At 41.7% G+C, this 22,467-nt stretch overlaps 1 protein-coding gene across 2 annotated transcripts in view; it reads left to right on the forward strand.

The window, feature by feature from the left end:
- The first annotated feature begins 22,048 nt into the window (after positions 1-22,048).
- PRUNE2 (prune homolog 2 with BCH domain) overlaps positions 22,049-22,467 on the forward strand; it is a 258,015-nt gene continuing 257,596 nt past the window's right edge. For both annotated transcript variants that reach the window (XM_068551791.1, XM_068551792.1), the window contains exon 1: positions 22,049-22,304. In XM_068551791.1, coding sequence (XP_068407892.1) covers positions 22,269-22,304 — 36 coding nt within the window. In that variant the 5' untranslated portion in view covers positions 22,049-22,268. The remainder of the gene's footprint in view (positions 22,305-22,467) is intronic.

Raw genomic sequence — 22,467 nt, forward strand, 5'->3', positions numbered from 1 at the left:
CTATGGTCAACTAATCTATGACAAAGGAGGCAAAGATATACAATGGAGAAAAGACAGTCTCTTCAATAAGTGGTGCTGAGAATACTGGACAGCTACATGTAAAAGAATGAAATTGGAACACTCCCTCACATCATACACAAAAATAAACTCAAAATGGTTAGAGACCTAAATGTAAGACCAGGCACTATAAAACTGTTAGAGGAAAACTTAGGAAGCACACTCTTTGACATAAATCACAGCAAGATCTTTTTTGATCCACCTCCTAGAGTAATGGAAATAAAAACAAAAATAAACGATTGGGACCTAATGAAACTTAAAAGCTTTTGCACAACAGAGGAAACCATAAACAAGACGAAAAGACAACCCTCAGAATGGGAGAAAATATTTGCAAATGGATCCTCGGATGAAGAATTAATTTGCAAAATATATAAACAGCTCATGCAGCTCAATTTTAAAAAACAAACAACCCAATCCAAAAATAGGCAGAATACCTAAATAGACATTTCTCCTTAGAAGACCTACAGATGGCCAAGAAGCACATGAAAAGCTGCTCAACATCACTAATTATTAAAGAAATGCAAATCAAAACTACAATGAGGTATCACTTCACACCAGTTAGAATGGACATCATCAGAAAGTCTACAAACAACAAATGCTGGAGAGGGTGTGGAGGAAAGGGAACCGTCTTGCACTGTTGGTGGGAATGTAAAATGATACAGCCACTATGGAAAACAGTATGGAGGTTCCTTAAAGAACCAAAAATAGAATTACCATATGATTTAGCAATCTCACTACTGGGCATAAACCCAGAGCAAACCATAAGTGAAAAAGACACATGCACCCCAATGTTCATTGCAGCACTATTTACAATAGCCAGGTCATGGAAGCAACCTAAATGCCCATCGACAGACAAATGGATAAAGAAGATATGGCATATATATGTACAATGGAATATTACTCAGCCATAAAAAGGAACGAAATTGGGTCTTTTGTAGAGACGTGGATGGATCTAGAGACTGTTATACCGAGTGAAGTAAGTCAGAAAGAGAAAAACAAATATCGTATATTAACGCATATATGAGGAACCTAGAAAATGGTACAGATGAACTGGTTTGCAGAGCAGAAATTGAGACACAGATGTAGAGAACAAATGTATGGACACCAAGGGGGGAAAGTGGCGGGGGAGGGGTGGTGGTGGTGTGATGAATTGGGAGATTGGGATTGACATGTATACACTGATGGGTATAAAATGGATGACTAATAAGACAGTAAATAAATAAATATTTAAAAATAAATAAATAAATAAAATACTGTACTTCATGGTTTTAGGAAAATCGCCTAGAGAAAGCAAAGTCTTTATAGACCAATATGTTAAACCCTATATTAAATATTTAATAAAAAAAGACAATAAATAAAATCATAAATCTACTGTCAACTCAGTTGTACATCGTTCTAGATTTATTCAGTGCAAAAATATGCATATATATCACATATTATTAGGTTTGACTCAAACAAACTCTAAGCTGTCCAGGGACCCAGGATTCCTTGATTTTGTTGTTTCCTTATTCTGTATGCAGGTTTCCACCTGACAGTCTATAAAGGCTACCTGATCTCCAACCATCATATCTATTCCAGCCTGCAGCAATGGGAAAGGAGTGAAGAAAGCGCACCCACTCCCTTTAAGGGCACTTTACATATCCTATTGGCCAGAGCTTAGTTGCATTAACTACAAGAGAGGTAGGAAAATGGTTTCTTTATTCCAAGTGGTCCTTTGCCCAATTAGCCATCAGAGATAGTATTAACTAAGAAGGAAAGAGAAAATGGATACGAGTAGATGACAGTTTTTGCCAACCACTCTTTAAAAAAAAAACAAAAATAGGATCATTATTTTTACTATATTCCTTATGTAATTTTTTCCTTGTCACAATATAATGTTCATGTCTTCCAAAGTCATATGTATGTATATATGCTTATATATCTGTCAATGTTATTTTGATGACATTATTTTACTTTATAGGTGTGTAATCAATGGTCTATCTATGAGCAATGAGTTCCTTCAAACTTTTGATATTATAAACAACCTTGTGACAAATATTCCTGCATATACATCTCTTCACATTTTTTTTACTATTTTTGAGAATACATTCCTAAGAGTAGACTTTCTGAGTCAGATGGTAGGCACATTGTAAACACTTTTCATGTACATTTTTAGAAAAAGATAGTGGCTGGAGCCAGCTTGTAGCAGCTCGTGAGTGCTGGTTGTCTGCATTTCTTCCCAACTTCCGGTTTGTTGATGTCAGGTTGATATCTTGAAATCAGCCACAGTGGGAGCATTTATATCATGGAAAACAGCAAATACTACAAATCAGAGCTTTTTTTCTTTTCTTCAGGAGAGCCAATTGTTAAACATTTACTAGCATACTGCCAGAAAGTATGTCCATACAAACGTCCAATTCTAAAAGTTTATGAGGACCCATTAATTTCACCTCAAGATCCGTATCAGTGCTTAAAACAGTAATTATTCCAATTGGAATGTGTATATTCTAATATTCATAACTCATGATACCTGTTGTTATCTCTGGCTTTTTTTTTTCCTTAACATCTTTATTGGAATATAATTGCTTTACAATGGTCTGTTAGTTTCTGCTGTATAACAAAGTGAATCAGCTATACATATACATATATCCCCATATCTCCTCCCTCTTGCGTCTCCCTCCCACCCTCCCTATTCCACCCCTCTAGGTGGTCACAAAGCACTGAGCTGATCTCCCTGTGCCATGTGGCTGCTTCCCACTAGCTATCTATTTTACATTTGGTAGTGTATATATGTCCAGCCACTCTCTCACTTTGTCCCAGCTTACCCTTCCCCCTCCCTGTGTCCTCAAGTCCATTCTCTACATCTGCGTCTTTATTCTTGTGCGTCTTTATTCTTGTCCTGCCCCTAGGTTCTTCAGAACCTTTTTTTTTTTTTTTGGATTCCATATATATGTGTAAGCATACAGTATTTGCTTTTCTCTTTCTGACTTACTTCACTCTGTATGACAGTCTCTAGGTCCATCCACCTCACTATAAATAACTCAATTTCGTTTCTTTTTATGGCTGAGTAATGTTCCATGGTATATATGTGCCACATCTTCTTTATCCATTCATCTGTCGATGAACACTTAGGTTGCTTCCATGTCCTGGCTGTTGTAAATAGTGCTGCAATGAACATTGTGGTACATGACTCTTTTAAAATTATGGTTTTCTTAGGGTATATGCCCAGTAGTGGGATTGCTGGGTCGTATGGTAGTTCCATTTTTAGTTTTTTAAGGAACCTCCATACTGTTCTCCATAGTGGCTGTATCAATTTACATTCCCACCAACACTGCAAGAGGGTTCCCTTTTCTCTACACCCTCTCCAGCATTTATTGTTTGTAGATTTTTTGATGATGGCCATTCTGACCTGTGTGAGGTGATACCTCATTGTAGTTTCGATTTGCATTTCTCAAATGATTAGTGATGTTGAGCATCTTTTCATGTGTTTGTTGGCAATCTGTATATCTTCTTCGGAGAAACGTCTATTTAGGTCTTCTGCCCAATTTTGGTTTGGGTTGTTTGTTATTTTGATATTCACCTGCATGAGCTGCTTGTAAATTTTGGAGATTAATCCTTTCTCAGTTGCTTCATTTTCAAATATTGTCTCCCATTCTGAGGGTTGTCTCTTTGTCTTGTTTATGTTTCCCTTTGCTGTGCAAAAGCTTTTAAGTTTCCTTAGGTCCCATTTGTTTATTTTTGGTTTTATTTCCATTTCTCTAGGAGGTGGGTCAAAAAGGATCTTGCTGTGATTTATGTCATAGAGTGTTCTGCCTATGTTTTCCTCTAAGAGTTTGATAGTGTCTGGCCTTACATTTAGGTCTTTAATCCATTTTGAGTTTGTTTTTGTGTATGGTGTTAGGGAGTGTTCTAACTTCATTCTTTTACATGTAGCTGTCCAGTTTTCCCAGCACCACTTATTGAAGAGGCTGTCTTTTCTCCATTGTTTATTCTTGCCTCCTTTATCAAAGGTAAGTTGACCATATGTGAGTGGGTTTATCTCTGGGCTTTCTATCCTGTTCCGTTGATCTATATTTCTGTTTTTGTGTCAGTACCATACTGTCTTGATGACTGCAGCTTTGTAGTATAGTCTGAAGTCAGGGAGCCTGATTCCTCCAGCTCTGTTTTCCTTTCTCAAGATTGCTGTGTCTATGCAGGGTCTTCTGTGTTTCCACACAAATTGTGAAATTTTTTCTTCTAGTTCTGTGAAAAATGCCATTGGTAGTTTGATAGGGATTGCATTGAATCTGTAGATTGCTTTGGGTAGTATAGTCAATTTTCACAATGTTGATTCTTCCAATCCAAGAACATGGTATATCTCTCCATCTGTTTGTGTCATCTTTGATTTCTTTCATCAGTGTCTTATAGTTTTCTGCATAGAGGTCTTTTGTTTCCTTAGGTAGGTTTATTCCTAGGTATTTTTTCTTTTTGTTCAATGGTAAATGAGAGTGTTTCCTTAATTTCTCTTTCACATTTTTCATCATTAGTGTATCGGAATGCAAGAGATTTCTGTGCATTAATTTTGTATCCTGCTATTTTACCAAATTCGTTGATTAGCTCTAGTAGTTTTCTGGTAGCATCTTTAGGATTCTCAATGTATAGTATCATGTCATCTGCAATCAGTGACAGCTTTACTTCTTTTCTTATTTGGATTCCTTTTATTTCTTTTTCTTTTCTGATTGCTGTGGCCAAAACTTCCAAAACTATGTTGAATAATAGTGGTGAGAGTGGGCAACCTTGTCTTGTTCCTGATCTTTGTGGAAATGGTTTCAACTTTTCACCATTGAGTACAATGTTGGCTGTGGGTTTGACATATATGGCCATTATTATGTTGAGGTAAGTTCCCTTTATGCCTACTTTCTGGAGGGTTTTTATCATAAATGGGTGTTGAAGTTTTTCAAGAGCTTTTTCTGCATCTATTGAGATGATCATATGGTTTTCTCCTTCAATTTGTTAACATGGTTTATCACATTGATTGATTTGTGTATATTGAAGAATCCTTGCATTCGTGGTATAAACCCCACTTGATCATGGTGTGTGATCCTTTTAATGTGCTGTTGGATTCTGTTTGCTAGTATTTTGTTGAGGAGTTTTGCATCTATGTTCATCAGTGATATTGGCCTGTAGTTTTCTTTCTTTGTGACATCTTTGTCTGTTTTTGGTATCAGGGTGATGGTGGCCTCATAGAATGAGTTTTGGAGTGTTACTCCCTCTGCTATATTTTGGAAGAGTTTCAGAACGATAGGTGTTTGCTCTTCTGTAAATGTTTGATAGAATTTGCCTGTGAAGCCGTCTGGTCGTGGGCTTTTGTTTGTTGGAAGTTTTTTAATCACAGTCTCAATTTCAGTGCTTGTGATTGGTTTGTTTATATTTTCTATTTCTTCCTGGTTCAGTCTCGGAAGGTTGTGCTTTTCTAAGAATTTGTCCATTTCTTCCGGGTTGCCCTTTTTTTTGGCATATAGTTGCATGTAGTAATCTCTCATGATCCTTTGTATTTCTGCAGTGTCAGTTGTTACCTCTCCTTTTTCATTTCTAATTTTGTTGATTTGAGTCTTTTCCCTTTTTTTCTTGATGAGTCTGGCTAATGGTTTATCAATTTTGTTTATCTTCTCAAAGAACCAGCTTTTAGTTTTATTGATCTTTGCTATCGTTTCCTTCATTTCTTTTTCATTTATTTCTGATCTGATCTTTATGATTTCTTTCCTTCTGCTAACTTTGGGGTTTGTTTGTTCTTCTTTCTTTAATTGCTTTAGGTGTAAGGTTAGGTTGTTTATTTGAGATGTTTCATGTTTCTTGAGGTAGGATTGTATTGCTATAACCTTTCCTCTTAGAACTGCTTTTGCTGCATCCCATAGGTTTTGGATCATCATGTTTCACTGTCATGTGTTTCTAGGCATTTTTGGATTTCCTCTTTGATTTCTTCAGTGTTGTCTTATTTATTTACTAGTGTATTGTTTAGCCTCCATGTGTTTGTATTTTTTACAGTTTTTTTCTTGTAATTGATATCTAGTCTCATAGTGTTGTGGTTGGAAAAGATACTTGATACAATTTCAATTTTCTTAAATTTACCAAGGCTTGATTTGTGACCCAAGGTATGATCTATCCTGGAGAATGTTCCATGAACACTTGAGAAGAAAGTGTATTCTGTTGTTTTTGGATGGAATGTCCTATAAATATCAGTTAAGTCCATCTTGTTTAATGTGTCATTTAAAGCTTGTGTTTCCTTATTTATTTTCATTTTGCACGATCTGTCCATTGGTGAAAGTGAGGTGTTAAAGTCCCCTACTATCATTGTGTTACTGTCGATTTCCCCTTTTATGGCTGTTAGCATTTGCCTTATGTATTGAGGTGCTCCTATGTTGGATGCATAAATATTCACAATTGTTAAATCTTCTTCTTAGATTGATCTCTTCACCATTATGTAGTGTCCTTCTTTGTCTCTTGCAATAGTCTTTATTTTAACGTCTATTCTGTCTGGTGTGAGAATTGCTACTCTAGCTTTCTTTTGATTTCCATTTGCATGGACTACCTTTTTCCATCCCCTCACTTTCAGTCTGTATGTGTCCCTAGGTCTGAAGTGGGTCTCTTGTAGACAGCATATATATGGGTCTTGTTTTTGTATCCATTCAGCCAGTCTATGTCTTTTGGTTGGAGCAGTTAATCCATTTACATCTAAGGCAATTATCAATATGTGTGTTCCTATTACTGTTTTCTTAATTGTTTTGGGTTTGTTTTTGTAGGTCTTTTCCTTTTCTTGTGTTTCCTGCCTAGAGAAGTTCCTTTAGCATTTATTGTAAAGCTGGTTTTCTGGTGCTGAATTCTGTTGGGTTTTGCTTTTCTGTAAAGGTTTGAATTTCTCCGTCAAATCTGAATGAGATCCTTGCTGGGTAGAGTAATCTTGGTTGTAGGTTTTTCCCTTTCATCACTTTAAATATGTCCTGCCACTCCCTTCTGGCTTGCAGAGTTTCTGCTGAAAGATCAGCTGTTAACCTTATGGGGATTCCCTTGTATGTTATTTGTTGCTTTTACCTTGCTGCTTTTAATATTTTTTCATTGTATTTAATTTTTGATAGTTTGATTAATATGTGTCTTGGCATGTTTCTCCTTGGATTTATCCTGTATGGGACTCTCTGCTCTTCCTGGACTTTACTGAGTATTTCCTTTCCCATGTTAGGGAAGTTTTCAACTATAATCTCTTCAAATATTTTCTCACACCCTTTCCTTTTCTCTTCTTCTTCTGGGACCACTATAATTCGAATGTTGGTGTGTTTAATGTTGTCCCAGAGGTCTCTGAGACTGTCCTCAATTCCTTTCATTCTTTTTTCTTCATTCTGCTCTGTGGTAGTCATTTCCACTCTTTTATCTTCCAGGTCACTTATCCGTTCTTCTCCCTCAGTTATTCTGCTATTGATTCCTTCTAGAGAATTTTTAATTTCATTTATTGTGTTGTTCATCATTGTTTGTTTGCTCTTTAGTTCTCCTAGGTCCTTGTTAAACATTTCTTGTATTTTCTCCATTCTATTTCCAAGATTTCGGATCATCTTTACCATCATTACTCTGAATTCTTTTTCAGGTAGACTGCCTATTTCCTCTTCATTTGTGTGATCTGCTGGGTTTTTACCTTGCTCCTTCATCTGCTGTTTATTTCTCTGTCTTCTCATTTTTCTTAACTTACTGTGTTTGGGGTCTCCTTTCTGCAGGCTGCAGGTTCGTAGTTCCCATTCTTTTTGGTGTCTGCCCCCAGTGGGTACAGTTGGTTTAGTGGGTTTTGTAGGCTTCCTGGTAGAAGGGACTGTTGCCTGTGTTCTGGTGGATGCGGCTGGATCTTGTCTTTCTGGTGGCCAGGGCCATTTCCAGTGGTGTGTTTTGGTGTGTCTGTGAACTTATTATGATTTTAGGCAGCGTCTGTGCTAATGGGTGGGGTTGTGTTCCTGTCTTGCTAGTTTTTTGGCATGGGTTGTCCTGCATTGTAGCTTCCCGGTTGTTGAATGGAGCTGGGTCTTAGCGTTGAGATGGAGATCACTGGGAGAGCTCTCACTGATTGATATTACGTTGGGCTGGGAGGTCGCTGGTGGTCCAATATCCTGATCTTGACTCTCCCACCTCAGAGGCTCAGGCCTGATACCTGGCTGGAGCACCAAGACCCTGTCAGCCACATGGCTCAGAAGAAAAGGTAGAAACAAAAGAAATAATATAAAATAAATTTATTAAAATTAAAAAAAATTATTAAAAATTTAAAAAGTAATGAAAAAAAAGAAGAGAGCAACCAAACCAATAAACAAATCGACGAATGATAACAGCACTAAAAACTATACTACGATAAACATAAGAGTCAGAAACTTGTCAGTAGCATACAGCAAACCCCAAGTCTACAGTTGCTCCCAAAGTCCACTGCCTCAATTTTGGGATGATTCGTTGTCTATTCAGGTATTCCACAGATGCAGGGTACATCAAGTTGATTGTGGAGATTTAATCCGCTGCTCCTGAGGCTGCTGGGAGAGATTTCCCTTTCTCTTCTTTGTTCGCACAGCTCCTGGGGTTCAGCTTTGGGTTTGGCCCTGCCTCTGCATGTAGGTCGCCTGAGGGTGTCTGTTCTTCGCTCAGACAGGATGGGGTTAAAGGAGCAGCTGCTTCGGGGGCTCTGGCTCACTCAGGCCGCGGGGAGGGAAGGGTACGGATGCGGGGTGAGCCTGCGGTGGCAGAGGCCGGCATGACATTGCACCAGCCTGAGGCGCGCCGTGTGTTCTCCCCGGGGAAGTTGTCCCCGGATCACGGGACCCTGGCAGTGGCGGGCTGCACAGGCTCCCGGGAGGGGCGGTGTGGATAGTGACCTGTGCTCGCACATAGGCTTCTTGGTGGTGGCAGCAGCAGCCTTAGCGTCCCATGCCCGTCTCTGGGGTCTGCACTGATGGCCGTGGCTCGCGCCCGTCTCTGGAGTTCGTTTAGGCGGTGCTCTGAATCCCCTCTCCTCACGCACCCGGAAAAATGGTCTCTTGCCTCTTAGGCAGGTCCAGACTTTTTCCCGGACTCCCTCCCGGCTAGCCGTGGTGCACTAGTCCCTTCAGGCTGTGTTCACGCAGCCAACCCCAGTCCTCTCCCTGGGATCTGACCTCCGAAGCCCGAGCCTCAGCTCCCAGCCCCCGCCCACCCCGGCGGGAGAGCAGACAAGCCTCTCGGGCTGGTGAGTGCTGCTCGGCACTGATCCTCTGTGCGGGAATCTCTCCGCTTTGCCCTCCGCACCCCTGTGGCTGCGCTCTCCTCCATGGCTCCGAAGCTTACCCCCCGCCACCCCTGTCTCCGCCTGGGAAGGGGCTTCCTAGTGTGTGGAAACCTTTTCTCCTTCACGGCTCCCTCCCACTGGTGCAGGCCCCGTCCCTATTCTTTTGTCTCTGTTGTTTCTTTTTTCTTTTGCCTTACCCAGGTACTTGGGGAGTTTCTTGCCTTTTGGGAAGTCTGAGGTTTTCTGCCAGCGTTCAGTAGGTGTTCTGTAGGAGCTGTTCCACATGTAGATGTATTTCTGATGTATCTGTGGCGAGGAAGGTGATCTCCACGTCTTACTCCTCTGCCATCTTGAAGGTCCTCTCCTCTTCATTTGTCTTTTTAGTTGTTCATCATTCATCCGTTTAGCAAACATTTATTGAGCACTTACTATGTTCCAGGAGCATGGTAGGCTACCTCCTTCCCAAGTGCATTGTTGGCATCTTCTGTGCCTATCTGTCGCCTGCACTGGGTTCCATGTTCAGTGGAGTTGCATGTGTCAAGTCAGTCACTAAGATTACAGTCAAGTACAGTTAAAATTACCCTAAAAAACTCCTTAAGACATCTGTGAAGTACACTCACATGGTTCTCTTTATGTCTGAATAAATGGTTCAGACATAGCAAGCAATCACAGGAGGAAGAATGGAGCACATCCTAGGATGATTAGCTTTCTTCCTCTAACATTATTTCAATTATTTTAGACGGGTCTAGGTTTGGGTCCAAGTTTGATTACAGGTCTGGGTTTGGGGCCAAGTTTGATTACTCCTTTCTGTGTGAAACAGAAAAGTCCACAAGAGAGTTATGAAAGCTTCAAAAGGCTGAGTTGCCTCATGTTTATTTTAATGGTGCCTCATAAAGGAAACACCAGTCAGGTATCCCCCAAAGCATAGAAAACAGTGTAAATCTTTGCTGAAATAGCATGAAGATGTACCACAGACGAAGTCTGTACATCCCTTTTCCAATATTTCATACATCACATATGGCAGTTAACTAAAGTTCCCACTTTTCATCCTTTAAAATTCTGCAAATTCTCCCAAAATTGTCTGCACTCTGGCTCTTCTCTCCCCTTCCTCTGGCTTTCCTGATCTCAACTTCCTGTCCTTGTAAATGTCCATCAGTGAGACAGTTTTAGCTTTTTTCAGTTCTCTTGACCACTTTTTCCCCCCAGTCAGATCCACAAAGCACAAAGCAAACCTACACAGAAAATTCTGGGATTAAGTGCGATTTGAACTCAGTAGTCTGATTTTGTTACTTCCTAGCTATGTGATCTTGGACAAGTCACCCTTAACTCTCTGATCCTTTTTTTTTTCCTCTCTCTCTCACTTAATTTGTAAAGTAAAGCCAATAATACCAAAGATGGTATTATTTATTTTTCAAATAAAGATGATTTGAAAATTAAGTAAAATAAAATAATATATTTTCAGATTCCTATCACAGTGCTGGCCTGTCTTAGGCAATCAAGAATATGCTAGTCTTCTTGCTTGTTTCTCTATGGATAGACCTCTGTGAAAAGATAAATCAAAATCAAAGGCTGCTTGGTCAATGTGGACTCAGATGTCATGATTGAAAGCTCTGAAGGCACCATGCTAATAGTTGACAAATCCATGCTACCACTAGACGGGCATTTTTTGCAATGGCAACTACAGGCCAGGGGTCCAATTCCCACCAAGAATTCGTTTTTGAATGAATTCTCAAAATAAAGGAAGAATGTTCAAATTGTAGATCACCAAGAAATTTCCAGTATCTGCTACATTGGATCATTTTGATTTGGTCTCTTGGGTGTCCTGTAGTTTCTATTCTGTGAAATTAGGAGTTATTACTCTGACTGTTAGTAAATTTCACATGGCTGGAATATGCCCCATTAGTACAATGTATTTGAGCATTACTAATGCCATAGTATAGCATTAGAAATATTTAGTCAGTTAATGCATTTTAGATTTATTTTACTTCCATGTTGGCTTTACCTTCAAAATATATTATTACTATTATTATTGTTGTTGTTGTTATTTTATCTTCCTTTTTTCCTTCCCCATTGCTATATCTCTTGATCTAAACCGTCACCATCTTTTGTGTAGATGACAGGCCAGATCACTAAGAGGTCTGTAACTCTTTCTCCCTACACAGCAGGATTGCCCTCCACTTAGCAGTTGGAGTGGTCTTTATAAAAACACGCATGAGGCCATGTTACTCCTTTGATGGTTATCTACCATGATTTTATCTGGAATAAAACTCTAACATCCTATCATGACCTCCAGGGCCCTAATGAAATGGTCTTGCCCCTCTATCCAAGCACATCTCTTGTTTCTCCCTTGATGCTGGGTGTTGCAGGCAGGCTGGCCTGACATCTGCTAGCACATTTGCCCTCACGTTCCCTCTGCCAAGAGTGCCTTCTTTCCCTCTTGACCTGGAGGCTTCTTGTCATTCAGGTCTCAGTAGAAACTCCTTGGCCACTTAATCTTGTGTAGGCCTCGGCCTCCCCCAATCATTATCATGTCATTCTGCTTTTCCTTCATACCATGCACTACCCTCTGATATTTTGAATTGATTGTTTGTTTATGTAATTGTCTATTGTCTGTCTTCCTGCAACTGAAGTCGCCACAAGACCACAAGCCTGTATGTATCTCTAATGCCTAGAATAGTGCCCGGAACATAATAGGAGCTCAATAAACATTATCCCTATATACAGGGATTTACCATGGACATGCGTGTGAAAACCAAACAAATCCTTGATTCCTTTCCCTTCCTTCTAGGTGTCTTTTCCTCATTTGGAATTGTCCCTTTCCAGAACTGCCCGGATCTCTGTGTCATTACTAGTCTTCCTTATCACAAAGGGAAAGAATACAGGTTTCCTGCATTCTCCTCCTCCCCCAGTCAGTTTTCTCTCTCCAGGCTGCTTCTATGTGTGCAAAGTTCAACTATCTGCCTCAATATTAATTATTCAGTGTTGAATGGGCATATTTGCATACACAAATATTTGAGGAATTGCAATGGCAATTAATAGATACATATTTGAGATTATTTAAAAGTATCTTTGTGTCTTCTGTTTTCTTTACTTCAATGGCCCAGTAGTAATTCTGTTTTTAGTGATTCTGTGTTTCTCCATCCATCACATGTTGAGATCTACGCTAACCTGAGTCAGAGTTCTGGAAGATATTGTCTTAGAATACAATTGAAAACCACCGTTTCAATCCCTTTACAGAACCCAATAAAAAATTTCAAAAGTACCTGCATTTCTTCCTATTTCTACCTGGTTAATGAGCCTCTGTTCTTTAAGGCTTCAGCTGGAGAGAAACTGATCAACGATTATTATTATAATTATGTGAGGACCTGCTATAGAAAGGGCACTGTGCTGGATGCAGAGGGGGAATACAGAGAGGAGTAAGACCAAAGCCCTGTCCTCTGGAGGCTTACAGTCCCACAGTAGGCAGGAGATGTGGAGACTAACACCTTTAAGTTGGCATTTGGAGGATGACATAGCATTTAACATAAAACATTTGCCATCCCCCAAAGCTGCCAATTGCGATTGGTTTTGGTGATTTCCATGACATTTTCCAAAAAACAATGACTACCCTCTTGTGGTTTGCACATAAATAAATTTTTTTCAACTGACAACACTACTGGGGGAAAATGGAACTATATCAATTTATTGTTAAATGAGCAAATGACCAAATTAAGTTCTTATTGCAGTTTCAGAGTGATAATAGAGCAGGCTTGCCCCAGCTGCTGACTCCACATTCTAAAATTGTTTTTAGAAATTTTTCCCCCTTCATTCATGAAAGTAAAGTGTTGGGGGGAAGGGAATGGGACAAGGAATCCAGAATCCAGAAAAGGTAGTATATGTTCCTAACTGCAATTTATGAGCTAAGTGTAGTGGAATATTCCCATGAATCCTTGAGAGGAGACAGAGCACTTAGATGGCAGCATTTCCCAACGGTGCTTAATTGCCAGTGGTGTAACCTAGGGAGTGGGTGAAGGAGACCTTGACAGAGTGTCTGTTGGGAAACAAGTCCTTTGCTGTGGTGCCCAGGCCGAAGAAAATACAACCAAGAAGTCAAATGCTGCAGCTGGGCACTAAGGTTCCATGTTAATGGGATTGAATTTTATTCTTCCTTTACTTTTGGAACTCCAATGGTCTTATGATGCAGAGATTTAGAGTAGGGAAATGCAGAGTGAATAACTTTTTTTTTTTTTTTTTTTGGCTGCATGCGGGTTTTCTCTAGTTGCGGCGAGTGGGGGCTACTCTTCGTTGCGGTGCTCAGGCTTCTCATTGTGGTGGCTGCTCTTGTTGTGGAGCACGGGCTCTAGGTGCCCCAGCTTCGGTAGTTGCAGCACGTGGCTTCAGTAGTTGTGGCTCGCGGGCTCTAGAGCGCAGGCTCAGTAGTTGTGGCGCACGGGCTCAGTTGCTCCATGGAATGTGGGATCTTCCCGGACCAGGGGTCGAACCCGTGTCCCCTGCATTGGCAGGTGGATTCTTAACCACTGCACCACCAGGTAAGTCCCACTAACTCATTCTTAGTGAGTGGAAGAGCAATTGAAAGAGTAGCAGATGAGTACTTATTTCTTGTCCAGGCTCCATGTTAGTTTTCTCAGGTGTGCAGCAGTGGACTGCCAGTGATATGCAGTAGCTCAATACCTGGGCTCTGGATGTTGTCATTTGAGTTGGAATCCTGGTTTGGCCACTTACAACTTGGATGATTTTAAACAAATTACATCTTTGTACAACAGTTTGCACATCTTTAAAATGAGTATAATAATAGTTCCTACATTATACATTTGTTTTTTTAATTTTTATTTTATATTGGAGTATAATTGTGTAACAATGTTGTGTTAGTTTCAGGTGTATAGGAAAGTGATTCAGTTATACATATACATGTATCTATTCTTTTACAAAATCTTTTCCCATTTAGGTTATTACATAATATTGAGCAGCATTCCCTGTGCTATACAGTAGGTCCTTGTTAGTTATCTATTTTAAATATAGCAGTGTGTATATGTCAATCCTAAACTCGCAATCTATCCCTCCCCCCACCCTTCCCCCCTACCCCGTAACCATGAGTTCATTCTCTAGGTCTGTGAGTCTGTTTCTGTTTTGTAAATAAGTTCATTTGTATCATTTTTTTTTAGATTCCTCATATAAGTGATATCATATGATATTTGTCTTTCGGCTTTCTCTGTCTGACTTACTTCACTTAGTATGATAATCTCCAGGTACATCCATGTTGCTGCAAATGGCATTATTTCATTCTTTTTAATAGCTGAGTAGTATTCCATTGTATGTATGTGCTACATCTTCTTTATCCGTTCCTCTATCAATGGACATTTAGGTTGCTTCCATGTCTTGGCTATTGTAAACTGTGCTGCAATGAACATTGGGATACATTTGTTAATAAGAGTAAATGCTATTAGTATAAGCTTAAAGTGATACTTCACGCTCGTAAACATTGGCCTTTTTAGTGAAAAAGGGTTTGGAATTTTAAAAACCTGTTTTGTTTTGTTTTTAATTTTAATTTTATTTATTTATTTTTGGCTGTGTTGGGTCTTCGTTTCTGTGCAAGGGCTTTCTCCAGTTGCTGTGAGCGGGGGCCACTCTTCATCGCGGTGCGCGGGCCTCTCACCGTCGCGGCCTCTCCCGTTGCGGAGCACAGGCTCCAGACGCGCAGGCTCAGCAGTTGTGGCTCACGGGCCTAGTTGCCCCGCGGCATGTGGGATCTTCCCAGACCGGGGCACGAACCGGTGTCCCCTGCCTTGGCAGGCGGATTCCCAACCACTGCGCCACCAGGGAAGCCCCTGTTATTTTTTTATATTCCCTATGTTATACAGTAAGGTTTGGAAATTTTAATTCAGTGTCTGGATTTCTTTGGATGTGTCGATAAACAATGTGGGCCTCAGTTTTGCTGTCTCTAAAGTGGAGTCAGCTGTAGTCTCTGTTGTTCTGGACCTTGTAGGTTGTTGCAAGGATGAGAGATCGTGTGGGTAGACGCTCAAGACCTGGAAATGATTAATATTCACTCCCCTTGACAAATACCTTCCCAGTGGAAATGCATGATCCATCATGCCCAAGTTAAAATGATATTGTAACTCTGAAACATAAAGTATTGTTCTGAAGCGAACTGAGATATCTTCCTGCAGGAGGAGAGTGTGTAAAGCTTGACCTACCTGCCCTGAATAGTGTGGTTTGAGAAGAAGCAGTGACATGAAGACCATCACCCCTCATCTTTCAGCAGGCTACAGATCCAAAAGCTCGGCCACTGCCTCATTATGCTGATGACTCACAGAGCCAGAGTACTTTCCGTCTCCTCTGCTGTCCTTTTAAATTAAATTCATTGTTCTACAAGATGTCTGCGGTTCCCAGAAATGACGCAGGCGGTATGTGCCCTATTCAAAGCCCGGACATTCGACTCTCAGGACGTTCTCCCAAGAGATCTGGACGCTGCCACTTGCTACTATGCCTCTGACAATTCCAGTAACCCCTCTTCCTCCTTAACAGAAGCTCAGAGAGGACTAAGGATATATGGACTTCTTTTTTAAAAAAAAGTCTTGCGAAGCCTACCTTAAAAATTTGGAAATCCAAAATACATAAGAAAAAAAGTCAATTCCTTTGATATTATTTGACGAAATGAGTAGTATTTGACCACTTAGAGAGTGAAAAACAGGTATTTTACAGTAGCTTAAAAGCTAAATGAGAGGCGCTAGTTAACACATATTAATTAACCAGTTAACATACATCAATCCTTCTTCAGTCTCTCTCCTTGAAACAGGCTCGAAAAGCTTTTAAATATTGTCACAATGGGAGGCACAGTTTCTTGAACATCTTTTGTCACATGAAATAATTTCAAAGCAGCCAACATAATACATCTGCACAGAGAACACACCTGTTGGAAGTACGGTTGGTCGGTGGGGAAGCTATCCTGGAAACGTGCCCAAATGGTGAGTCAGCAGTTGCCAGTTCAGTCACATCCCATTTTTAAAAGGGTGACGTTTGTCAGGTAATTTTTGTTTTTAACCAAACAAAAAGATTGCCTCGTTATTCTCCTTTCCATTGTTAACATTTTCCAATATATGTACGGATGTTACTATCTGACTTTTTCTGTCAATCCTGTAAAGTAACTAGGGCAGGTATTATTTTCCCCATTTCACAGATGAGGAGATTGATGATCAGAGGGGTCAGTGAACTTGACCAAAAGCACACAGCCAGCACGCGGAGCTGGCTCTGACAAGGAAGGCTTCAGATGCCCTCACTGTGGCACTGACTACAATCAGAGACCCTTGAGGTGGATGCAGAGCTGCAGTGCGAGCCTGTCAAGGGAAGACCCAGTTCTCTGCGGGGCAGGGAGTGGTGACTCAGGAATATTAAAACACGTAAACTTTGCTGTAAGGACCTCACATTTCATCAGTGAGTAGTGCAGGCAGATGCCTTGTTGCAGAGAAATATCACTATACCTGGAGCATCTGCAGTGCCTTTCTCTGAAATAGACATCTCACTGTACGAAGCTCAGGTTTCCAAAGGAATGTAACCTTTAGAAGGTGTTTCTTGATGTAGGATAGATACAAATTATAATATAATCTATTATATTTATATAATATATAATAAATATACATAGTAAAATATAAAATACATTATATTTATATAATATAATATATTAATTTCACATTTTTAGTGACTGCTGATCCATCCACAATTGATCCCTCTTGTTGGGTTCTCTTCATAGAGACCCTTGTCTCCACTTCAAGCTAGTGCATTAAGTTTCTTTTTTTTTTTTTTTAAACATCTTTATAGGAGTATAATTGCTTTACAATGGTATGTTAGTTTCTGCTTTGTAACAAAGTGAATCAGCTATACATACACATATATCCCCATATCCCCTCCCTCTTGCATCTCCCTCCCACCCTCCCTATCTCGCCCCTCTAGGTGGTCACAAAGCACCGAGCTGATCTCCCTGTGCTATGCTGCTGCATCCCACTAGCTATCTGTATTTTACATTTGGTAGTATATTTGATAGACCCTTTGTAAAGACCAGTGGAAGCTACAGGCCGGGAATTGGGCACTTTGCGTGTATTATTGCATTTAACTTTCACAGCAATCCTATTTTATATCTATTTTGTAGATGAAGACACTGAAGCTTAGCAAGGATAACTTGCCCAAAGTTACGTATGCTGTAAATGGCCAGGTGTTCTGGTTATCTATTGCTGCATAACACATTACCCAGAAATTTGATGACTTATAATAACAATTGTTTTATTATATCCCATAATTTTGTGGGTCAGGAATTTGGACAGGGCTTAACAGGGAGAGCTTAACTCTGTTCCCTGTGGTGTTGGCTGGTCGGCTTGACTGGGGCTAGAGAAGCTGTTTCCAAGATGGCCAACCACATGACTGGCAACTGGGCTGTTAGCCAGGGTCATTAGTTCTTCTCCATGTGGGCTTCTCCACATGGCTGCTGTGTGGCTAGGTTCCGAGAGTGTGTATTCCATAAGACAGGAAATGGAAGCTGTCAATCTCTTAAAGCCTGGTCCTAGAAACTGTCCTGGTGACACTTCTGCTGTATTTTATTGCTCAGAAAGTCATGGAGCTCTCCAAGATTCAAGGAGAGGGAACATAGACCCAACTTCCTACTGGGAGGAGTGTCAAAGAATTTGCAGCCATGTTTAATCTACCACAGCAAGGACGAGAATCCAGACTGTAGTCACTAGCCCACATTCTGTCTCAACAAGCACAATACCATATGTGTTTCTCAATCACTGCATTTATCTCTTTGTATTATAGTGACTAGACCATGAGCTCCTTGAGGGCAGGGATCTTGCCTGTACATCTTGGGTTGGGCATAATGTCTACCTGAGCATAGGTCATGATCCATCAATGCTGAAGGAATGAAAGATGGAGAGCTGAGTTTCAGTCCTGGCTCTGCTTCTTAGCAGCTCTGTTAGCCCAAGAGGATATTGAACTACTCTGGGCCTTGGCTACCTGCTCAGTAAAATAAGGGGATGGGATTAGATGATCCTTAAAGTCTTCCTTTTCCCAGCACTACCACTGTATTAGTCTGCTTGTGCTGCTATAACAAAATACCATAAACTGGGCAGCTTAAACAACAGATGGTTATCTTTTACAGTTCTGGAGGCTGGGAACCCCAATATCAAGATGCTGTTCCATTTGGTTCCTGGTGAGAGCCCTCTTCTAGGCTTGTGGGTGGTCACTTCTTGCTGTGTCCTCACATGGTGGAGAGAGAGAGAGGGAGAGAGAGTGAGCACTCTGGTCTCTTTCTCTTCTTATAAGGACACTAATCCCATCAAGGAGGCACTATTCTCATGACCTCATCTGAACCTAATTGCCTCCCAAAGGCCCCACCTCTTAATACCATCACATTGGGGATTAAAGCTTCAATATGTGAAAAGCATGCAGTCCATAACAACCATTCTACTAATCTACTCAAATAATTAATTTCAAAATGAATAGTACTCAGATACAGGTCTCAAATGAGAGGAGTCTAGAAGTCAAGAAACCTGAGAGTAAAAAGAAACGAGTAGAGGAAATGGGATTGTTCTACACACAAGTGCAAAGGCCTCTAGAGAGAAGGGGAGTGGTTTTTAGGCTCAGATCTGATACTTGAGTTACAATGATGGCACTTGGAATAGAAAGGAAGGAAGTTGGAGGAGGCCTTTTCAAAGGTTGAAGACACTGGACTTGGGAACTATTTGGCCACAAGAGGTAGGAGAAAGTTATAAGTCAAAGTGGACTCCAGATTTTGTACCTGGGTGACTGGGGGAATGCAAATTTATCTAACCGGCAGTAGTTCCCAACTTTGACTATACAGAGAATTACCTGATGAGCTTTTTAAAAATATTAGTGCCTGGGTCCCTCTCAAAACCACTCAGATCAGAATTTCTGGAGATGGGCTGGAGCATGAATATTTTTTCAAAGCCCCTCAGATGGTTCCATTGTGCAGCCAGGGTTGATGACTTCTAATTTAGAGTTAAAGGCACTGTATTTCTGGATGCTGTGGAATGATAAGAAACTGAGGATCAAAGGCTGATAACCACCAAATAATTGGGGGAATGGGCTGTATGGTATGTAGAATAATGGCTTCCCAAAGATGTCTACATCCTAATCCTCAGAACCTGTGAATATGTTAATGGCAAAGGGGAATCAAGGGTGCTAATGAACTGACCTTAACATGGGGAGGTTATCCTGGATTATCCAGGTAGGTCCCATATAATCATAAGAGTTCTTAAAAAGTGGAAGAGAATGGTAGAAGAGAGTCAGAGGCGGATGTGGCTATGAAAGGATCACCAGAGAGATGCAACATTGTTGGCTTTGAAGACAGAGGAAGGCAACCATGAATCAATGAATGTGAGCTGCTGCTAGAAGCTGGAGAAGGAAACAAAATAGAGGATATTCCCCTAGAGACTCCAGAAAGGAATGCAGTGCTACTGACACCTTGAATTCTTGACTTTGGCCTGATGAGACCTGTGTCGAACTTCTGACCTACAGAACTGTAAGACAATAAATTCGTGTTGCTTTGAGTTTGTGGTAATTTGTTACAGCAGCCTCGAGAAATGAATACAAGTGGTCAGTTCAGGAAGGCTTCCTGAAAGAGGTAAGTCTTGATAAACTTTTGCAGAAACGTTGTTGGTGGAGCAAAACTCAGGGAGATAGATGCTGGAGTTTGAGTCCATCAGAAGAAAAATTTAAGAAAACTCAAGGCTGTATAATACCTACCCCAAATGTTTAAAATAAAATTTCAGAGGAATTTAGTGATTGTCACTAAATTCCCCAATGGAGTCAGAGGCAAAGAATTCTTGGGAATTTTTCTTGGTAATGTTACTTGAATTGTAATCAACTTCACAGATTTAAAGGCTGACAAAGCACTTGTTTTACCTGGATGGTTTTAAATTACTTAAGTCATCAAAGAAAGCAGAAAGAATCTGCAGCTTCCATACAGCCTGAATGTAAATCAGAGCTTAACATTCCATTCATTCTCTCTTAATCAGATCTGTAGACTGCACTGATTTCTTTTTATTGGGTCCTCCTGAATAAAAAACAGTTGGATAATCACACACACACAGAATGAGAGAGAGGGAGAGTAAGAGTGAGCGAGCGAGCAAGCGAGAGAGAGAGAGAGAGAGAGAGAGAGAGAGAGAGAGGAACCTTTCATATGTACATTTATTAAGATATATTTATTGCAATTTATGTATGACATGAGCCTCGTTAGGGATACATCAATGAATGAGATAGGCAAGGTCCTTGTTCTCGTGGAGCACACAGCCTGGTGGAAAACACAGACAAATAAGCAATTTATAGTAGAGTAGACAATAATAGGTTGCTATGAGAGAACATGGAAGGGGCAACCGACTCAGTCTGGAAGTGGAAAGGGAGGAGTAGGTCAGGGGAGGCTTCCTGGAGGAAGATAACTTCTAAGCAGCATCAGCAAACCCTGGAAATCAGTTAAGAGTGGAAATTCTCAGGCCCATTAAACAGACCTATTAAGCCTGAAATTCTCTGAGTGAGGCACAAAAAATCTGTGTTTCAGTACATCTCTGGGTGGTTCATATACATGCTAAAATTTGAGAACCAGAGGATCATACCTGAGCTGCACGTTGGAATCACTTGGAGCACTTTTACACCAGACTTATGCTGTGGTCCCACTCTTAGAACTACTGATTCAGTTGGTCTGGAATAGAGCCTGGGAAGCAGTATTTTTTAAAGCCCTACATGATTATAATGTGATTTTAAAGTGCAGTTGGGGTTGAGATCACTTTTCTAAGCCGATCGCTGAAGCATGAGTTAGCCAGGCAGTGTGGCTGGTGAGAGGGCAGGAAGGGTATTTACAGGCAGCTGTGCCAAGGCCCGGATGTATCTGGGGCCCTGGTAAGCCTAGAGAGGACACACAACAAAATTCTGTGGCTTAAAATAAGGTTCATAGCTGTAAGTTTAAGTATTTATTGCAGTACTTCTTAAACATTAATGTACACAGAAATGATCTGAGGATCCTGTAAAAACACAGACCCTTATGCTGTAGGAAGGTTCTATAGCCCTCGCCGATCCTGAGCATACATGTCAGAGCGGTTGGGGACTGCAGAAGGGTGTGTGTATCCATAGCTCTAGGGCCAACATAAGGGAACCCAGCTGGGGTGAACTGCAGAGGTCTGTTACTGGGCAGGTGTGTTTTGAGGGCAAGGAGGAAAGATGCAGCCTACCACAACCTCCTAGCCTGCTCTTATTCTCCATCAAGGTCGTACTGCTTTTAGCTCAGCAGTAACCCCCTCCACCTCTCAATCTAGCTGAGCGCATCCCCTGGCCAGGCTAGCAGAGCCAGCTCATTAAGTGACCGCTGGAGCTCTTTGTAACCTGCCAGCCAGCCAGCCAGGGAGGCGCTGGCCGAGGAGGGAGGCTCTCGCGGGGGGCCTCTCTCCCCCTCTTTCCACTTCCCCTGGCTGACAGCGGCGGTGCCTGCGGCAGAGCCTCCCTCTGCAGTAGCCCCTTGCACTTGGCTCGCACTTCTGGGCGCTGTCCATGGTTGCAGCATCTTTCGGCGCGCCACGTCAGGAGGCCGCAGCGGGGCCCTGCGATTGGCGGAGGAGCCGCTCGCCATCCGCCAACACCTCCGCCTCCGAGACCCGGCCCAGAGCTCCGGCCCCGCAGGCGCGTGCCAGCCAGCGTGCGGGGCGCGCCCTGGGGCTCCCGGGCGTCACACCCACTTTCCTTATTAGGGCAGAGTCAGGCGCCCCGAGCCGGCAGCCGGGCGCGGGGTGGGGCGGGAGCCCTGCGAGGCGACGGACGAGGGCGCAGCCACAACCTCAGCCGCCTCCGAGCGGTAGGAGGGAGCAGCCGGTCTCTGCGTCCGGGCCGGCCCCTTTCCGGGGACCCGGCACGTCTAGCCCCGGAGGAGATAGTCCTCCGCGCTCTCCGGGTACCTCTGGTCCAAACCACTCGGAACGACATGGAAGAATTTTTGCAACGCGCCAAGTCTAAACTGGTAAGTTGAGGGAGCAAGGCTGTGTGTGTTGGCGCGCGCGCGCGTGCGCGCGCGCGCGTGGCTGAAAAAGAAAGGGCATTGCAGCAGAGGAGGAAGAAACAACTTTGCCACTTAGTTGTCAGGGTGTGCGGACTGTCCCCTGGAAAGAATCTCGGGAACTCTG

Source organism: Eschrichtius robustus, chromosome 10 (genome assembly GCF_028021215.1).
Source record: "Eschrichtius robustus isolate mEscRob2 chromosome 10, mEscRob2.pri, whole genome shotgun sequence".
Lineage (NCBI taxonomy): Eukaryota > Metazoa > Chordata > Mammalia > Artiodactyla > Eschrichtiidae > Eschrichtius > Eschrichtius robustus.